At 31.2% G+C, this 18,938-nt stretch overlaps 1 protein-coding gene across 2 annotated transcripts; it reads right to left on the reverse strand.

The window, feature by feature from the left end:
- Positions 1-1,143: 1,143 nt before the first annotated feature.
- LOC143229807 (uncharacterized) lies at positions 1,144-17,636 on the reverse strand. 2 transcript variants are annotated; one of them, XR_013016080.1, is made up of 6 exons: positions 17,518-17,636; positions 14,006-14,070; positions 9,667-9,708; positions 8,944-9,071; positions 7,225-7,348; positions 1,144-4,917 (listed from the first exon to the last, which is right to left on the reverse strand). XR_013016080.1 is itself a non-coding variant. In XM_076462598.1 (5 exons), the coding sequence occupies exons 2-5, from the start codon at positions 14,055-14,057 to the stop codon at positions 4,743-4,745; spliced, it is 393 nt and encodes a 130-aa protein (XP_076318713.1). In that variant the 5' UTR covers positions 14,058-14,070; positions 17,518-17,636; the 3' UTR covers positions 1,144-4,742. The 2 variants fall into 2 exon arrangements, 1 of the variants encoding a protein (XP_076318713.1); XM_076462598.1 differs by lacking the exon at positions 8,944-9,071.
- Between the last annotated feature and the right edge of the window lie 1,302 nt (positions 17,637-18,938).

The raw sequence follows: 18,938 nt of genomic DNA on the forward strand, positions 1-18,938 counted from the left end.
TTGTCGAAGTATCCTGAAAAAAATTATTCGTCTATTTATTTAGATTTTTATGCTTTCATTTATTGGTTATATAACTCATTTAAATGAACTTTGATTACCTGTACTGAATCTATGAATTCAAGTTTCCTGCAAGGGCTCGTTCTAAAAAAAAAAAAAAAGACTATTTGAATACTTTGTTTTTTAGCCTTTCTCTACCTTTTACACAGAGTCATGTTCTGATTTCGGTTTTAAGAGCATCCAGTCTTTTTGTTGTGATTGTTTCTGTATCGCATACTGTTTTAAACCTCTTATTAAATGTACTATTGATTCGTGTATTTTCGAAGTGAAGGGCATTGAATTTCCAATGTCTTTGGTCTCGATTTATTTAAATAAGTGTTTTAATAATAATACCTAGGAGTAAACACAGTAGTGATGGTAATATAATTTCTAAAGTTCCAATTGGGCTTATCCAGATTCTTACCGCCATATTCAGTAATTCCTGGTAACATTTTTTAATCACTGTTCTCACATCTAGTTCTCTTCTGAGCAATACAATATTTGTTCACCAGTGAAAAGTTGTATTTAAAAGAAGCGTGTGTGTATATACACAACGTGTATTTAATCACAATTCCATTTCAGTGTTTTTCAAGTTTCACATTAATCGTCTAGGTAACTTTTGCACAACATAATTAACCAGCTATTCACATATAGTACTGTACTGAAACGAATAATTTAATAAAGCTATTTTATACATAGTATACCCATTTTGCAAAAACCACACCAATCTTACGCAAGATATAACTTTAGTTTAGCCCAAAGCTGCTTATAATTCTATTTGCGTTACGTCTTCCGCTGCGATCAGACATCAAATTCTACCGTGATTTTACTTCGCGCTGACTCTCGAGTCACAGGAAAGTGGGTTTTGTGTTTAAGTACAAAATTAAGCGATGGGATAACTGTTGTGCTCACCATGTGTATCGAAACTTGGTTTTTGGCGTTATAGGCCGTCTGACCTACCGTTGTGCCGCCACTAAGAAAGGAATGACAACATTTGTTAAAACAATTTCCAAATCTTAATTACTATCGTACTTGTATATAAACAAATAATAGCGGTTCATTTCTCCAACATTATTGTTTGTAATAATCTCGAAATTACACATCAGATATAAATGACATTTTTTATTGAAAGATTTTTAAAAAAAAATCTCACTGGTCATGCATAATAGTAGATATAGGTTCATATAGATAAATACAAAAGTCATGAGAATGTCTTAAATAGCAAGTACGTTATTTGGAACACCATAATTTGAATACACTAGTTCAGTGACTGTGATAAGTAATTTATAACTAATACATTATGCAGAATACACATAAATACAACAAAAATATGGTTCTCCCTGCAGTTTAACTGACCTGATACATTGATAATATATATAAAAAACATTAATACATCTTGAAAAGATACAGTAAATACACAGAATTCTTCACTACACAAACTTAGACAAAAACAATAATGAAATATAAACCTCGTATACTTTAGAACTGATTTAGGAAGCTGGAATGATGCAACCAGTATGTACAGAATGGTAAATTATCTTCTACAGAAATTTATTCATACAAATAGCTGATTGAATTAAAACAAAAAACATTTATTACTTGTTGAAGTGAATATTTAATTTGATGCTTATTACATAAAAAATATCAATTCTAATTTTGTAACTATCAAACTTGTAAATTTCAGCTATATTAAAATATTATGTAAATAGTTATTTTTTATAAAAAATATACACACATTTAAAACACCATACTGGAAGTCTAGTTGTAAGCTTAATATTTCTAGAAAATTTGTAATTTAGTTTCAGGAGCTAGGCAATAGTTTGTCACAAAATAATGAAAAACTATATCAGAGAAGCATGTTCTGTATTACCCAACAGAAACTTCAATTTTACAAATTCATATTTCTGGAAATTTTTCATCTATGTCGCACTTTTGCAAGTCTTTCAAATTCAAATTTTTCAGTTTCAGTTATTATACAATACAACTGAATTTACCTACTAAACCCAAACTTACCAAGATACACACACACTTTTTTTTTGGTTCATTTTCTGCCATTATGGTCTTGGGTATTGAGAATTTCTCTATTCATAAAATAGTTTATTTTTTCAATATAATAAAATGGTAAGTTGCATACAAAAAATACAAAAAGCCTGTAAGACCTAGTTGCTTAATCATCCAGGTTTTCATATTTCTTACATTTAATTTTTAACTACAAATAGTTTTGCTTGTTTTATGACACAGTTATTAACACTGTGTGTTATCATACTTCATGAACTGTTAACTGGAGAAAAGGCAAGTGGTCAGCAGGAGCCATTGCTAACCTTCAGGCTACTCCTTTACCAGTGAACAGTGGGAATGATTATGTCTCCATACTTGAAGGAGAGAATGTTCACTTCAGAGTTTTGATCCCATAACCCAATATGTGTGCATGTTTTCTTATAGCAAAGTCACATCAGACTATTTGGCAAGACCACTGAGAAGAATCAAATCTCTGATTTTAGCATTGTAAATCAGTATACTTACTGCTGCACCAGTAGGGGACTGACCCAATACCAGTCAAGCACCCTGACCCTTAGGCCAAACAATAAAGACAAGATAGGGAAAATTTTTCTTCACATAATAACCTAGTCATGATTTAATTGGCCAACTAACTAAAACTTTATATTTTACAACTATATAACAGCTTAAGATCTAATTGACTGTCTAACCAAAAACTGATCAGTTTTATTTGCTACCTAAAACAAAAGTTAATGATAAAGAAATAAAATGTCTTAACTAATAAAAGAGATTCAGTCAAGATCTGATTGGTTGACTAGTGAAACTAGCAAATTCTTATTTCTACTTAAATTATAAAGGTAAAGGAAAAAAACAGAATTAAAACAACAGTTTCACCACAAAATAAAGAATATACATGTTTGTATAAAACAAAATCTCGATTTCTATAAAATTACTAAAAACGCAATGTCTTAGACATCATGTGCTTTAAGCTACAGTTCAGTGCACCTCTGAATCACAGCAAGAAAAAATACAAATTAAAACATTTTTCTTTATCATAAACAATCATGCATTCAATGCATTGCCTATTGTATAAACAAAAAAAACCAAAAAACTGACATTAAATTCAAACTAACAAGAACATAAACATATTTAAAGTTTTTCATATACAGATTGGTCCAAAATTTTTCATTTTTCCTACTTTAAAATGTAATAACCAAATAACTAAAGTACAACCATGCAGTTTTCGACATCCTGTAGCCCAAGTGAAACAGTTTTTATTGTCATGTAAGTAAATTTCAATGTGTACACCATGAGTAGCTAACCAATATTTGATTTCAGTCCATGTTCACTACAACATAATCAGTTAGTGGTGATGGCATCCATCATCCTGTCTTTTGGCTCTGTAATGTTTGTTATAGGTGTGTGACACAATGTCTTTAACATACCCCCAAAGAAAGAAGTCTATTAGAGGGATGTCTGGTGAATGCAGAGGCCACTGAATTGGACCACCATGACCAATCTATTACACCAAGTCTTTTCTTGCCTGATTACCATTTTACACACTAACACTACTCACTAGAGTTAGAAAATAAAAAATGACAGTATGAAATGTGTGGGTTCAGCAGGGTTGTATTTCTTTAGTTATTTAATTGTTAAATTTTAAGTAGGAAAAATAATTTTGGATTTCTCTGTATCTTCTAACTCATTATCTTTATTTGTTATATAATAAAAAATTACCAGATATAGTCACAGCATTATGCATACTAATGAGTGTGTTTAATATGACATGTTTTATTTTATTCAAAACCACAATAAAGTACTGCACTTCATTTACCAAAAGAAAACACTAGAAATAAAAAGATACCTATATCATGGACTAAGGACTATATTCTTATCAATTATCTACTCAATAACTCGATGTTTCCTTAATAACCAATTCATGATGGAAATCTTACCATACTTAAAATGTTGTACAATAAACAGATTTTGCCATGAAGCTAGGAATGTGCAAATTATGAAGTATTCTAAATTAGTAACAATTATTAGTTCTGGTATAAAACTCAGATATAGTAATTCAATAAGTTTCAAAAGTCACTTTTGCAAAAATTAAAATGTTATGTTTTGTTATTTATAACTAAAATCTTTATATATCATACACATATATTGCTTTTCACTTGCAATTTAAAGGCATCTCAGATTAAATGTCTTTAGAGATTCAAAGTATAATTAAATTTGTGTTCATTACCTTTTCCTATCTAATGAAGTGTTTTAAAACTACCTCAAACATACCAAGAACTACACTGACATCTTTAACAAAAGAACTAGAAAAAAAAAAATTCCATCACTAGCCAACTATTTTTGCTGCGAGTAAATAAATTACTTAAAACGTTTCAGATGATGCTTTTCAAGTTTCTGTTGACACACATAGGTTCTGGAAATAATGGTTAACTTACAAACTTTGACATTAAAACATGACATAGTAAAGTGCAAATGCAATTGAACACTGAAATGTAAATTGCACTTTCCATTAGATGCTGTTATGATAAAGTATCATTTAAGTACCTAAAAAGAACAAATGAACAAAAGGAAAGCATGATTTTCATTTCATGAAAAAGCAACATAAAGTTATTGGAAAATTTTTCATTTAAAAATTGTTCAACACAATTTTCAACAGCATCAATTTCATGATTTATCAGAAAATAAAGTTATCACAACTGTAACAAGCAGAGAAACCGTGAAACTGAAAGTTTTACAGAGGAACATTTCACATTGAAATTCTCCATTTCCTTCTGGGTCCCTTTCATGATACCATCTTCAGATAAGCATGACAGTGTCTCTTCTGCTCTCTTTACTTGCAAGCAATTTCTAAATTTTGCTAAAGCACTGACGAAGATAAAATACAAATAAGTACTTCACATAGAGTAATACATTGTTTACTATTTTATTCAGTATTAAGTTATTTCAAAGTTTTGGTAATTACCAAAGACATGTACACATGTTCATTTATATTACTGGTATAGTTTTATATGTAGGTTTCCAAGTACTTTTAAATGTTACAAATCAATACAAGTTTTGTAATTACTTTTTTAATTGTCTGTTCATTTAGAATTATCACACACAAACTACATTATGATTATCTGTACATAACCTTTCCTAATTTTAACTTGATAAACTAAAAGGAAGACAACTAGTAAACAACATCCATTTCCAACTGTTGGGCTATTCTTGGTTGACAAAAGAGTGGAATATGATCTACAGTTCCAATGTACAGAACACATTTTTGTGGCAATGAGATGCAAAGTATTATACTTCAGGTTCACAGTTCACACACTCTAACCAGTAGACCTATTTTATGATATTAGAGAACTTGCTGAATCAAATCAAACAAAGAGCAGAAAATAAGTTTGAATTGAATCTTCAGAGAAGCACAGAGAAAAAAAACATAAAATGAAAGTTAAACACCAAAAAACACATTAATAGAGCACCAATAAATAGATAAGTTGAATATTGAGTATACAAAGAAACAGAAAAAGTGCTAAATCTGCAGATTATGACAAAACTGTAACAAAACAAGTTGTGACAAAGTCCCTATAGTACACTGGAGTGAAAGTACATTAGAAAAATATTTTTCCAATATAAAAATGACAGAAAAGAAGTAAAAAGAGTCTTGAATCTTCCACAATAAGAACTTGGGACTGCATGGAAAAGGATGCAGAACGAGACAGGCTATCCAAATTGACATTGTCCTATACAGGTTTCTCAGAAAAAAGGAAAACCTGGTCTCTGATCAAGAGACAAAGTAAGCTGCATAATACAACCCAACTTATAATATCCTAAAATCTAATAATTCCTCAACAGAATGTGTGAAGCCTATAGCCTAATAAATTGCAGATTGAAGTGCAGTGGCAGTATTAACATCAATAGTAGTTGTTAGGATTGTTTGTTTATTTGTTTCTGAAGTTTGTGCAAAGCTACATGAGGGCTATCTGCGCTAGCCATCCCTAATTTAGCAGTGTAAGACTGGAGGGAAGGCAGCTAGCCATCACCTCCCCTAACAACTATTGGCCTACTCTTTTACCAAAAATTAGTGGGATTTACCATCACATTATAATGCCCCCATGGCTGTTTGGTGTGATGGAATTCAAACCTGCGACTCTCAGATTATGAGTCGAGGGGTTTAATCACCTAGCCATGCTGGGTCTAGTTGTGAATTAAAATTCAACTGAGGGTGGACAATGAAATATCAACCCAGAGTATTGAGTTTCACTGCAGAAAGAAATAAAAATTAACAAAAACTAGAAACAAGTCAGAAAGTTATTTAACAAATTAAACTGGTAGTGCAAAATACTAAGCAAACATGAGCAATACTTTGAAATGTTTACACTCTGCTGTGCCAAACTGAGAAGTGGAGAATGAATTCTACAGTATAGAAGGAGCCAGCTACAACAGGAGTATGCTTCTATTGTCGGAGGGTTTTTTCATGATTATTTGCATGCCACAATATAATTCTACAATGTTAAGCATGTGTGATACATCAAGTACCAAGGCTAGGGAGGAAATAAAATGTATATATATAGAGGGCAGCAGTGAATAAGAGCTATTGTTAAGGTATCCTATTGGAATTTTTTAAAGATTCAAAAATTGTTAAAAATTACAGTATGGTAACTCTAAATATCAAGCCCATAGCTAGAAAGGTAATCAAAACTTATGATTTATCATGGCTTGATGCAACTAAATACCTGTTTATCATTACCATATAGTAAAAAATTGGATTTGTTATTGTGCATCTCTAAAAAAACTAGTAGTTAAGTGATAAATTCCCATACAGCAAATAAATAATTTCCTTTCTCTCTCTGTGTGCATGTGCAACACTTTTTAAAATACACAAATCATTGAAATACTACCTCATTTTGCTTAGTTTTTTTTCATTATCTTTGTACTACTTGTTTGATGTATCTGTTTTGAATCAATCCTATGTCTGTATATCTTTATATTCAGATTTCAACTTTAAACAGAATGATTGTAACCTGGTCCTAGAAGTGCTCTTTTAACTGTTTTATATATAATTTAATATTTTTCACTCAATATGATTGTTAAAAACTAACTGAAAATGTTAATATACTATTAATAACTATATTTAATTTTGTTGTACGAAGTCAAATTTTTTACAAAGTGAACAGCAATGCTTACGAGCAGAACTTCTTTCTTTCTGAAACATTCAAATCTTCTTTTCTTGGAGCAAGTTCTTTTGCTAGTTTTTCATATTTTTCCTTACAGAAGTTAATCTCTTTAGTTTCATCTTGTGAGCATGTTTCTACAATATAAAACATATTCCATTTCAAACAAATTTTTAAAATCAGTAAAGCTGAGATGTGTGTATAAGTTGAAAAATATACCTAAATTAAATCTTATTTAGCAACATTATATCAAATAAATTAATTACATTAAAAAACAGCTACCAAGTTAAAAATAATTCCTTTAAACTGTAATTGTGCAATGTAAACCACACGTTCAATGATCTTAATAAAGTTGCCAGGAATTGGTCATAAAACACAAAATTAGCTGAGCAGTAGAATAAATAAAAAAATATATTAAAGGGCAAAACTAAGTATAACATACAATATATCTAAGACAAATCAGTTAACCAAATAAGAATACAGTGACATGGTTTATGTCCATACACATTGTGATGCAAGCCTTCTTGAACAAAAAATTCAAAATGTTGTTAAGTATTCTCACTGTAAAAAGCATCAGAAGCTGTGTCTGTAATAAAAAAGGATGTGATTGATAATGTTAACAGTGCTTGTTAAAAAGGTCACTGTACAAGCATCATAAGCTGTATCTGTAACTAAAAGGATAAAATAAATGATGTTGATCCATGTTGTTTAAACGGTGTAAAAGTGATATGATTGATAACACTGATTTTGACCTCTCAGCTCACTTTAAAACCAAACTTTTCATTTAGATCATTAAGAATATTTTTTATGTGGCCTGAAGATGATTCAATGCTCAGTGCTTATACACATTTTGTTATTTTCTGTGCTCGCTGGAAAACCCATTACAACTTAGCATAATTGCAATGTCTTGACACAAGAAAATCAGTGGTGTCTTTACATACTAATTTTAGTTGTTCACCAAAAATAGCAATTTATACTGGACACACTTTTCTGATCACACAGTTAACTGCAATCTATAGCTTCTTCATCCCTCTTCATAGCATTTTCAGTTTATTCACATATTAATGGGCTTTCTCTCTCTCTCTCTCGAACATCTTTTGAAGACTCACCTATCTCAAAACACTACTTGTGGAAGGATCATCATTTCTCACTCTCAAAACTTCATAGCTGTACTTCAAGAAAGAAAGGAGCTGTTTAACACCTTTTGATCTTTAAGATTTTAGAATGAATAAAATGTCTTAACAAATTAGTTGTCTAAGCCATATAGACTTCTAATGCAAATGTTTGACCTGCAAACTTTTTGATCAGTACAACTCTAATAATTAACTTTTTTTTTTTTTTTTTTTTTAAAATGAGCAACATGAGCATTTGATCTTTGTACTGCAACCCTGTTCTGTTCCTATCACTTATAAGTATTGATGTTTTCTTCCAGGATTTATTAGATCTGGTTCTTTATGTAGTCCTTCATTTCTGAAATTTTCAGACAATGTTCATTTGCTATTTATACTTTTTTACCCTGCAGGCTCAGTGATTGTTAATTCCTCATTTTCAGATAAACTTAAAGAATCTTCTCCTTTAAGGAAACACAAAATCAATGCACTGTTCTAACTGTAGGCATTTATTCACTGTTTATTTATATTTGAGTAATGATGTTAATTTCTGTAATCATAAGATATAATGCTATCTTCCATACATTTTCCATACTTGAAATTTTTCTCTAGTTTAAACTTACCTTATTTCTTTCTTTTAGTGGAAAACATTTCTTCTGATACACACTCAGTTTCTCAGCCTTTGCCCCTTGTTTCAAGTTGTGCATATCTATATTTTTGTTCTGATTTGTCTTTCTAATACTGCTTTTTCCTGTTTGACAAGAGTATGTTTTAAAGTGGAGGCCACTTACTGCTCTGACCTTTTCTCTGGATCATTCATAGTTTTCAAAATTGTTACATAAAATACTAATGCACTGTGCCTTGAAGCTACTTGTAGAAAATGTCATGCAAATTAGAGTAAAAGTTAGGAAAACTCCGTACTATACATTTTATCACTGTTTTTGTTTGGACTGCTTTTGCTAGCCATAGCTCCAGGTTACACATTTTAGAGAGAATGAACTGATTGGTATGAATTCTATTATTCATACAGCTCCAACCAATTTTTCACTGTTTGTTTGGTTTTTTATGATGTATACTAAACATGATATTAACTTAAAACTGCACAAAACAATTACATTCATGTACTCTTTACTGAGAATAATTTACCTATTAAAAATGGAACAATAAACAAACAAAACAAAACTACTAAGTGGCTCTAAAACCAAAAACAGCATTTAGTAAAAACATCATTTTAATTTGATGTAAACAGCCAAATGTTTTCAGTTTAAATATTGTTTTTTTACATTACTTTAGACAATGTTTAAAGTGTAAAAAGAGATCTTATAAAGCAGTAGAACCAGGCTTACCTGGGATTCGGTTTTCTCCTTCAAAACGATCACACATTAGTCCTAGAAAATCATCACCATTATACACAAAATTAGCATATTCCTATTTTAAAAACATAATACAACAGTAGTAAGAAGTATCTTCTGAGAGATCTAACAATTCTTTTAAATATATTAAAATTCTGTAAAATCAACTTGTTAAAACTTAAAAACCTGTAATATTTATAAAAGAGTCAGGAATTATTACAGAATACAATCTGAGATTATATAATAGCTCCATTTCCCATCGAAAATACAGAATTTAATATTTTAATCTATTAGTTCTCCAAACATTATCTATAGAACAATATTCTGTTATTTATTAAATGTACCTTAACTCTTCATGGTGAGTGCTAAACTAATACTTCATTAAAAATGGTTACTTTAAGCTAAAGGAAATACACAAAGTACCAAAGATGATAATTTTCCATTAAATAACTATAATAAAATGAAACTATTCAAGGAAAGAAAACATTTTATCTCACTGAAATATTTTTAACAACAGAAGAAACTATTCAATGATAAAAATGACAAAAACATAAGCATCATATTACATGTAATATCACAGATGAGGTGAATTTTATGTTTTATATATATCCTGTGTCGTGAGTGGTTGTTTGCTCATAACTTAAAAAGTATCACGAGTAGGCTAATAGAAGTATATTATAAATATTATACTGACACACATCTACATAATTTTTTATGTAAATTGAATGACAAATAAACTGTTTATAAACAAATAACCAAACACAAGAGGGGCAGAAAGTGTTTGTGCATCTACTTTAATGGTCAGTTGTGTAGCCTTTCAGGTGAATTACTTGGTGCAATCTCTCCTCATGGCCCTCCATGATTGTTTGACAGTACTTGACTGGTATTTTCTTCCATTCTTCTTTACAGAAGGCCTCCAACTCTTGCAAGTTTTTTGGATGACGCTGATTAACCCTGGTCTTCAACTCATGCCAAACGTTTTCAATTGGGTTAAGATCGGGTGACTGCGATGGCCACTCCAGAATGCTTATATGGTTCCTCTGCAACCAGGATTGCAAATATTTCGATGTGTGTATAGGGTCATTGTCGTGCTGGAAGATCCAACGACGCTCAAGCTGCAAGTCGCGAGCATCATTCTTGATAAAAGTGCCTAATATATCAATGTACTCTTCTTTTTTCATGATTCCATTGATGCGGTGAAGGCTGCCTACACCACAAGAGATGAAGGAACCCCATAGCATGATCGAGCCACCTCCGTGTTTAACTGTAGGGACGGTGTTCTTTGGAAGATTTTGTTTACCCTTCTTACGGAAAATATAGAGAACATCATTGTGGCCATAAAGTTCGATTTTAGTCTCATCTGACTAAAGAATACTCTTACAATAGGTAAAAGGTTTATCTACATGTTTTCTTGCATACCTCAATCGTGCTTCTAAATGAACAGGCTTTAAATATGGAGTTCTACGAAGATGGCATGCTTTGAACCCAGTTACGTAACATGTTCGTAACTGTAGAGGTGCTTACTTCAACCCCAGTTTCTGTATGTCATTACGTGTTAAACGAGGGTTCCTACTAACTTCTCTGAAAACCTTCCTCTTGGTTCTCTCTGGAATTTTGGTGGGTGTCCGGAACGAGAGAGATTAGCAGATGATCCTGTAAGCTTAAACTTGGTAATTATGGTTTGAACAGTAGATTTTGGCACATTAAGTTGTGTGGCAATACTGGAAAGACACACACACGACTTGTATTTTACAATAATTTGCTTTTTTAAATCACTGGACAGTTTACTGTTTGCCATGATGACCAAGCAGATAATGATGGAGACAGCGCTAAATTGCCAGAAGTACATTTTTTGCTGGCTAAATTCCAATAATTATGAACCCAGTGTCTGGTTCTGGAATGGTATAATGTAGTTTATTAGGCAAACTAAACAAAATTTTTATGAGAATATCAGTTTTTTCACACGTTCTGCACTGTGTGTGTGTGTGTGTGTGTGTGTGTTTCAATAATAAGAAAACTACATAATACTAGTTTACCATAACTGTGGCCAGTTTAGAAGAACCAATACCATAACAAATACTATTACACAAAAATCAATTGTAAAGTGAAGAGATACCACACATGATATGGAGCTCCATACCCCTGCAAGATAACCACTTGGAGAAGGTCCCAGGGGCAAATTTTCCAAAGTATGTTATGACATAAATAATATTTAAATTCCACAAATTCAACCCAGTTCACCTTTAAACAGTTGCCGTCAAATAAATTATTAATATAAAGATTACCTCAGCCAATACCACATTTGCCATATCCAAACCAGTCTACTATTTGAAAAAGGTCTTATCAGCACTGGATACCACAAATGGTATGGTTGAAATCCTATTTTTCACCTTTCTTTAATTTCACAAAGACTTTTATTAAGAGACAATGTAAACTCTAAAACCCACAAAGAAATCTAGAAACGAGTGAAGTTTTCAATTCAATAACTTGAATTTATAAGTGAAAAAATAGTATAGAAACACAAAAAGATTGAAAATGAACAAGAACAATACACTTATCTGAAAACAATCCCCAATGAAAGAAACAGTCAGAAAAGGACAATAAAGATTCAACAGTTGTTTGCTAGCATTTTGGTATTACATACAGGAAATATTATCTACCAATCACCACAAACAACAAGATAACTCCCGTTTCATTTCACGTTTGTTAATTACCTTTGTTTTATCTTTTCTTGTGTGTTTACCTTTCAGCTTGATATATGAAAAGCCCTTCAAGGCAGTATTTCAGCTTTATTATTATTTTTCTTTAATTTCATATTAGGAAATTAAATTTCATAATAATTTAATTATTATAACAGACCACTATAGTTAAACTTGAGAGCATTAAAAATATGAAAAAAACAAACAAAACATGTTTCTTAGAAATGTATTACATACATTAATGGCATGAAACTCCTACATTTTTTGTTATTGTATTTTCTGCCAAAGCAGCTGGCATTTTGTTCAAGTAAGCTGAAAAGTAAAGTCAGTGGCCAAAAAAGTTAGTTCCAAGCCATAGTATTACTTTTTTATAGCAAAGTTAATAATTCATAAGTATCACATCTCAGTAAGGAATGGTCAAACAATCATTCTCAAATTACTAATGTGATAGATTTAACTCTACTACGTTATTTCATGTGGAACAACTACAAAAAAATTTTTGCATGCTCTCTTGAATGACTAGCTACACATTCTTTTCAAAAATCTTGATAGCCATCTGAGTACCCCCCAAAATCCCTTGATAATCCACAATATGAAAAATTACAAAATCTAAAGATAGCCACTTCTTAAACAGTCCATTACTTGTCTGCATACCACTTTTTACTAAAATCAGTGCAGTCAATCCTGCATGCTTTCAAAACTCTGCTTATCCCCTAATTTGGAAAAATTTCAATATGAAAATTTCCAAGATTCAAACGTGGGTAGATGGCAATATTAAATGAACAATTACATGTACATTTTCTTGTATATTTGTAAATCCAGTCCTAAGAACTCTCAAAACCCATTTGACCTTTACATGGCAGGATTCCACTTTGAAATTAGATTATGTATCTTGTTTTAATACCAGTTTTAAGTAAATCACTTCAGCCAAATTTGACAACCCACAAAAAGCTTTATTGTTGTAGTTCCTCAAGATTTTAAAAGAATTTTCATTTATGTTTTCTAGGGGTCAAGAGGCTGCATGTCAAACTTAGTTGTTTTGTCAGAAATTATGGGAGAGGTTCAAATATCAAGTAAACAATAACAATAAAGCTCACACAATGGTTACACTGAGAATTATTAAATAAATGAGTGAGTGATGCAGACTGCACTGGCAAATGAAAACCTTGGCAGCCACTGGATTTGTGACCTTTAGGTATTTAGTTGTTCACACAATATTATAATAGTTTGTATAAGCATTACTGTTTTATTTCTTAATATTAAACAAGATGGATGATTTATTTGCCATCAAAATGTTGCAATGAAAAACAAACAATATTAAGAAATATTATCTATAACAAAAAATGCAAAAATGATGTACATTTACCAAACAGATAAGCTGTTTTAATATTTTACAAACTTGTAATCTAATGACATAAAAATCTATCTCATTTTTAGTGTCTTATTGTTACTTTTCTATATTTTTATATCAATGGTTGATTAAAGCCAGCATTAACAACATGTATGTAAATACAATACCGTGTCCTAGAAAGGCTTTTAACATTACTATTGCCAGCATGCTTAACAAATAATGAACAAGCGTATTCTAAGTACATTATGTTGATAATAAAAAAATTACTAAACCAACAACTTACCATTCATAAACAGAATAAACAGGATGATTCCAACAGCACTATTATGTTTCATTTTGCTGCTTTGTCTACACGTTAAAAAGAAATTCAAGTATTAGAGTGGAAATTCATTATCATTTCTGTATTTTTACATTTTGTTTCTTTATGTAAAAATGTTTAGTATTAACATTTTTTAGTTAAGAACCAACTTGAAAACATTAATGGCCAGTCACAATCCAATAAGATCTTTAGTGCAAAAATCACTTTGCTCACTAAATACTTGTTAATTAAACATAGAAGCTCATGGATTGAGAATGCTGCTCTAAAAAAGACCACCATTTAGGCCTCAATTGAAATAATATGTACAGGTTTTAGTTTTCTTATCTAAGAATGGATATGACTTCTTGTAAAAGCTAAAGAAAATACTTAAGAAGAAACAAGTGACTTGTTGGTACATTTATGCATCAACGAACTTAAACTTTAAAATAAAACAATGAAAAACCAGCTCTAAATATTTATAAAGTTTCCCTTATAACTAACCTAAATTTATTTCAACCACTACATCTAAAGTCAATCTTTTCTAAAGAGCAACAACTCTGTTAAAAAACAAAACTGTCTTAACTAAAGATGACTCCTACACTGCAAAACATTTTCCCCTACTCCTACTGTTCTCACCATTAAGTACAAAAAAGTCACAAATCAATACAATCACTTTCCTGAACAACCCTGAATGTCAGATTTTCTTAACCTATCCTCATATGACAAACTTTCCATCCAAAGTTTCATCCTAGTAACCCTTTCCAACAATTCAAAATCCTTCCTGAGGCAATAAGCTCAAGACTAAGCACAGTATTCCAAATGTGGCTTAACCAGTGAACTATGTAATGACATTAGTCTCTTCATGGCTTGTATTCACTACTTCTGAAGATACAATCTAAAATCCTATTTGCCCAGCCTTTAGCAATAGCACATTGACTGGATGGCTTATACGAATCTGATCACCAAGAACATCAAAATATTTTACTCCCATAAGACTGTAAAGATCATGTCCATCAAAATTATACTCATAGATCAAATTGTTATGTCCAACATGCATTATCTTTCATTTATTACAACTGGAAGTCATCTACCATTTTATTTGTCAAACTAACCAAATAATCCAAGTTATTTTGTAAAACAGCAGCATCCTCACAGCAAACATACAGGTCTTAATTTCATCAGCAAATGTAAGTAATTTATTCACCATTCTATTATCTATGTCAACAATTTAGATTAAAAAGAGCTAAGGTCCTAAAGCTCTGAGGTACCCCACTAATGAGAATAATCCAGTTTGATTGAACTTTATAACAACCTCCTGCTTTCTTCCATTACCAAAAGAGGTATCTGATTTATAGATTCTCTGCATCTCTAATGGAACACAAGTCATACACTAGCCTCTGGTTTTATGCTGACCACTGCTGGTTCCCTTTCTGTTAAGGCTCACCCATCAGGTGGCCCTCAAACTTTTTCATGCCATCATTCAACCTCCATATCCTAAGTGGAGGCAAAATGGAAATGTTTTTCTGAACATCACCAATTGCTTTTATCCCAGAACTTCCAATTGTGGTTAAATGTTTCAAATCAAAATTATTCCCATGATTCAATTCAATTCCAATAACCAATGTGCAAACCTATACCACACACCTACAGCAATAACTGTTTTAACAATCTTTTTATATAGCATGCTGTCAAATTATTTCTTAAAATCCAAACATACCAAACCTACACCTATATCCTCATTTACATAAGCATTAACTTCTTCAAAAGATTAACGAGGTAAGATTTTCCTCTAGTTAACTTATACTGGCTACAGAAAAGTTTTAAATTCTGTGAAATGACTTTACAAACATTTTATGACAACTTTTCCCACTACCAACTTAAGAATAACAAGCTGATAAACTGCTAGGACAATTTTTAAAACCACTTTGAATGAGAAATAAATAGCACAACCCATGACCATGTAATTCCTGTCATTGTAATCATCTACATTTAGTCAGGTTTCAGTTATTCCCATTATATCAAAATTCTCTGTTCTGTTCAGCATCTTGAAATGTCATCCATTTTATTTGTTATCCTTCTGGTATTACAATAACAACAGTTTAGCCCATCATTAAAACTATCTTGCTTATACTCTGTAATCATCATTACATCTATTTTTCTTCATCATTTTGATTTTCTCCATTGTCTAGTCTTAGTCTGAAGTTGCCCTTATGGTTAACAGTCTTTGCAAATAAGCCAGCCCTTACCCATATAAATGTAAACTGACAATTTCAAAAAACGTTACCTAATTCCCAATCTGTCTTTTTTTATATATTAAATTAACATAGCATTCAGTTCCAGTGATCTACTTACAATTTCATCCCTACAATTGAGTCTCAATAGTATTCTTTATAAAATTAAGCTATTAAGGACCTTTTCTTTGAATGTCTTTATTGACATCTTGTACTTAATAGCAAGGATGTCGTGAAACCTTGTGTGTCTAGTGAGTATTGGTATAATAAACCTAAAGTGATGACACTGTGGGGTCACTGTCACTAGTCAAGCATGCATAAAATTTATCATGAAAGTAAAAATATCGATTCACTTTTAAACTTCAATCGTTTCTGAATTAAACTCTTTTCTGTTTTATCACCAACGCTTTTAATAAAAAACACAACTCTTTAATTAACTGAGAATAAATTAAGAAATAAACAAATATTTTCCAGTTTTTGTCGTCTGTTCATTTCATTTTATACTTTCAAGTTTTAGTACACTCAACTGATTTTTAATAATAATTATTCACTGAATACGCCATGAATTTATATCATTAATGATCTTAATTTTTATCGACTAGCAAAGGGATTTACCAACGTTTGATGGCCGCAACTGCACTTTTCTGCCTCTTTATAAGTGAAGCTTGATTTCACAAAAGTGATTTCAGTTAATTATGAAATACGAGATTAGGGTATACTATGGGGTGGAGTGGCCGTATTTGTCCCGTCGTTTTTGACGGACTATACACTAGCCATATATATATGCAAAAACGGCTCGTTTGGGTTGAGAAAATCTTTTTTACATAGAAGAGCGAACAACGTTTCGACCTTCTTCATGACCGTTGTTCGCTCTTCTATGTAAAAAATATTTTCTCAACCCAAACGAGCCGTTTTTGCATATATATTTCTCTACAAGTGGGTTTTCTCGACATCACTGATTATACACTAGCCAATTTTAGAAATACTAATATTAACAAAACTACTAACAGTAAGATGTTACAGTAAGACCATATTGGTAAAAGTGCTGCTTTTAATTTTAAATCTTTTTAGCAGTTCCCGCATAAAATTATAGTATGGTAAATAATATGAATATAATACGTTGATCTAGAAATTCAATAGAACACCAACAAAATCGAATGGTGAGGAAAAATAATGAAATATTAGTAAAAGTAAGCAATTAATAATAACTTATCGTTAAAAAGAAGTATAAAACACCACAAAATTGAAAAAGTAATATTCAACAACCTGAAAACTAATGTTTCATGAAATTACACAGACGTCCTTAACTGAACTGCAGACTTGGCACACATCCACAGGAAACTGACAGCTCGAGTTTCGGTATGTGAAAAAAAAGAAAAAAGAGCAAGAATCGTAGAGTTATAGTGGGTTAGTAAGCTGATTCATGAAAGACAAAATGCCTCAAATTTTCAAATATATGATATAATAACTTAAGGTTTTTAAAAGCCCATTATTAACAATATATCACATATTTAAACAAATTTAGCCTCCCATTGGTATAGTGGTGTGTCTGCAGATTTACAACGCTAGCAAATGGTTTTCGACAGTCGTGGTGGACAGATCAACAAACATCAACTTTACCTAATTTACGCTTTAAAAGCTGTTGTCCATAGAATTTCATAATATTAATAGTGTATTAACTACTAAAATATTTTAATAACAATTGTTTAACCTACTGGTTTCCAATATTCGATATTAAAACTCCTGCTATATTTATTATATTCTAGCTGAACCAATGAGTTCTGACACAAGGAGAAAGGTCTCGTTAGTACTGAATATAGCAAAACAGTATTGTTGACAAATTGTTATGTATTGCTCTTTACCTTCAATCATAACTTCTTGGAATTATAAACATAATGAAACCCAGTGTTGGATTTTGAAACAAACATTATTCAGAATTATTTGTTTGTTTTTGAATTTCGCGCAAAACTACATGAGGGCTATCTGTGCTAGCCGTCCCTAATTTAGCAGTGTAAGACTACAGGGAAGGCAGCTAGTCATCACCACCCACCGCCAACTCTTGGACTACGCTTTTACCAACGAATAGTGGGATTGACCGTCACATTATAACGTACCCATGGCTGAAAGGGCATGCATGTTTGGTGCAACGGATTCAGAATTACACTGAACTGTATTCATTTAATGAAAAATTAAACATAATTTATATTACAAATGTTACTAAACTAATAAAATATATACTAGATTAATAAAATATATACAGGACTAATACAGGCTACTTTTAAGATTTGTTAGGTAGTTTCTATTATGGAAGTTTCGCATTCACTTGTTTCTTAAGAAACAACACAAAATGCAATCCGGTACTGATTAAAGTTCTGTAGAGCGATAAGAATAATTTTTCCTTTTTTGTGGTTTTATTTAATTAAACATGAAAAAAAGACAGTTAAAACGCTTTTTCTAAAAAGTGCAACCTGGTCTTGTCATTCTGTGGTTGTAAGGTAGCGAATTCTACTTCAATTTTGTTATAGTTTTGATTACCATTACTTAATTGTTCCTTCTATCTTTCATGCAACTATGAATTTTTACTTAGCTCTCCGTCTAGCTAGAGCACTTTAAATTTGTGTATGCTTGTATTATAAAACTGTCTCCATAGCGGTATGTCTGTAAACTTTCTATGCTAAAAACAGGGT

The sequence above is a fragment of the Tachypleus tridentatus genome, chromosome 10 (assembly GCF_004210375.1).
Source record: "Tachypleus tridentatus isolate NWPU-2018 chromosome 10, ASM421037v1, whole genome shotgun sequence".
In the NCBI taxonomy this organism is placed as follows: Eukaryota; Metazoa; Arthropoda; class Merostomata; order Xiphosura; family Limulidae; genus Tachypleus; species Tachypleus tridentatus.

What these genes read in the sequence shown, in the direction of transcription:
- LOC143229807 (XM_076462598.1), bottom strand. Translation starts at nt 14,057, where the DNA reads ATGAAACATAATAGTGCTGTTGGAATCATCCTGTTTATTCTGTTTATG. An exon ending in GTTTATTCTGTTTATGAATG is followed by an intron (nt 9,709 to 14,005) that starts GTAAGTTGTTGG and finishes ATGATTTTCTAG; the next exon opens with GACTAATGTGTGATCGTTTT. An exon ending in AGGAGAAAACCGAATCCCAG is followed by an intron (nt 7,349 to 9,666) that starts GTAAGCCTGGTT and finishes TTTATATTGTAG; the next exon opens with AAACATGCTCACAAGATGAA.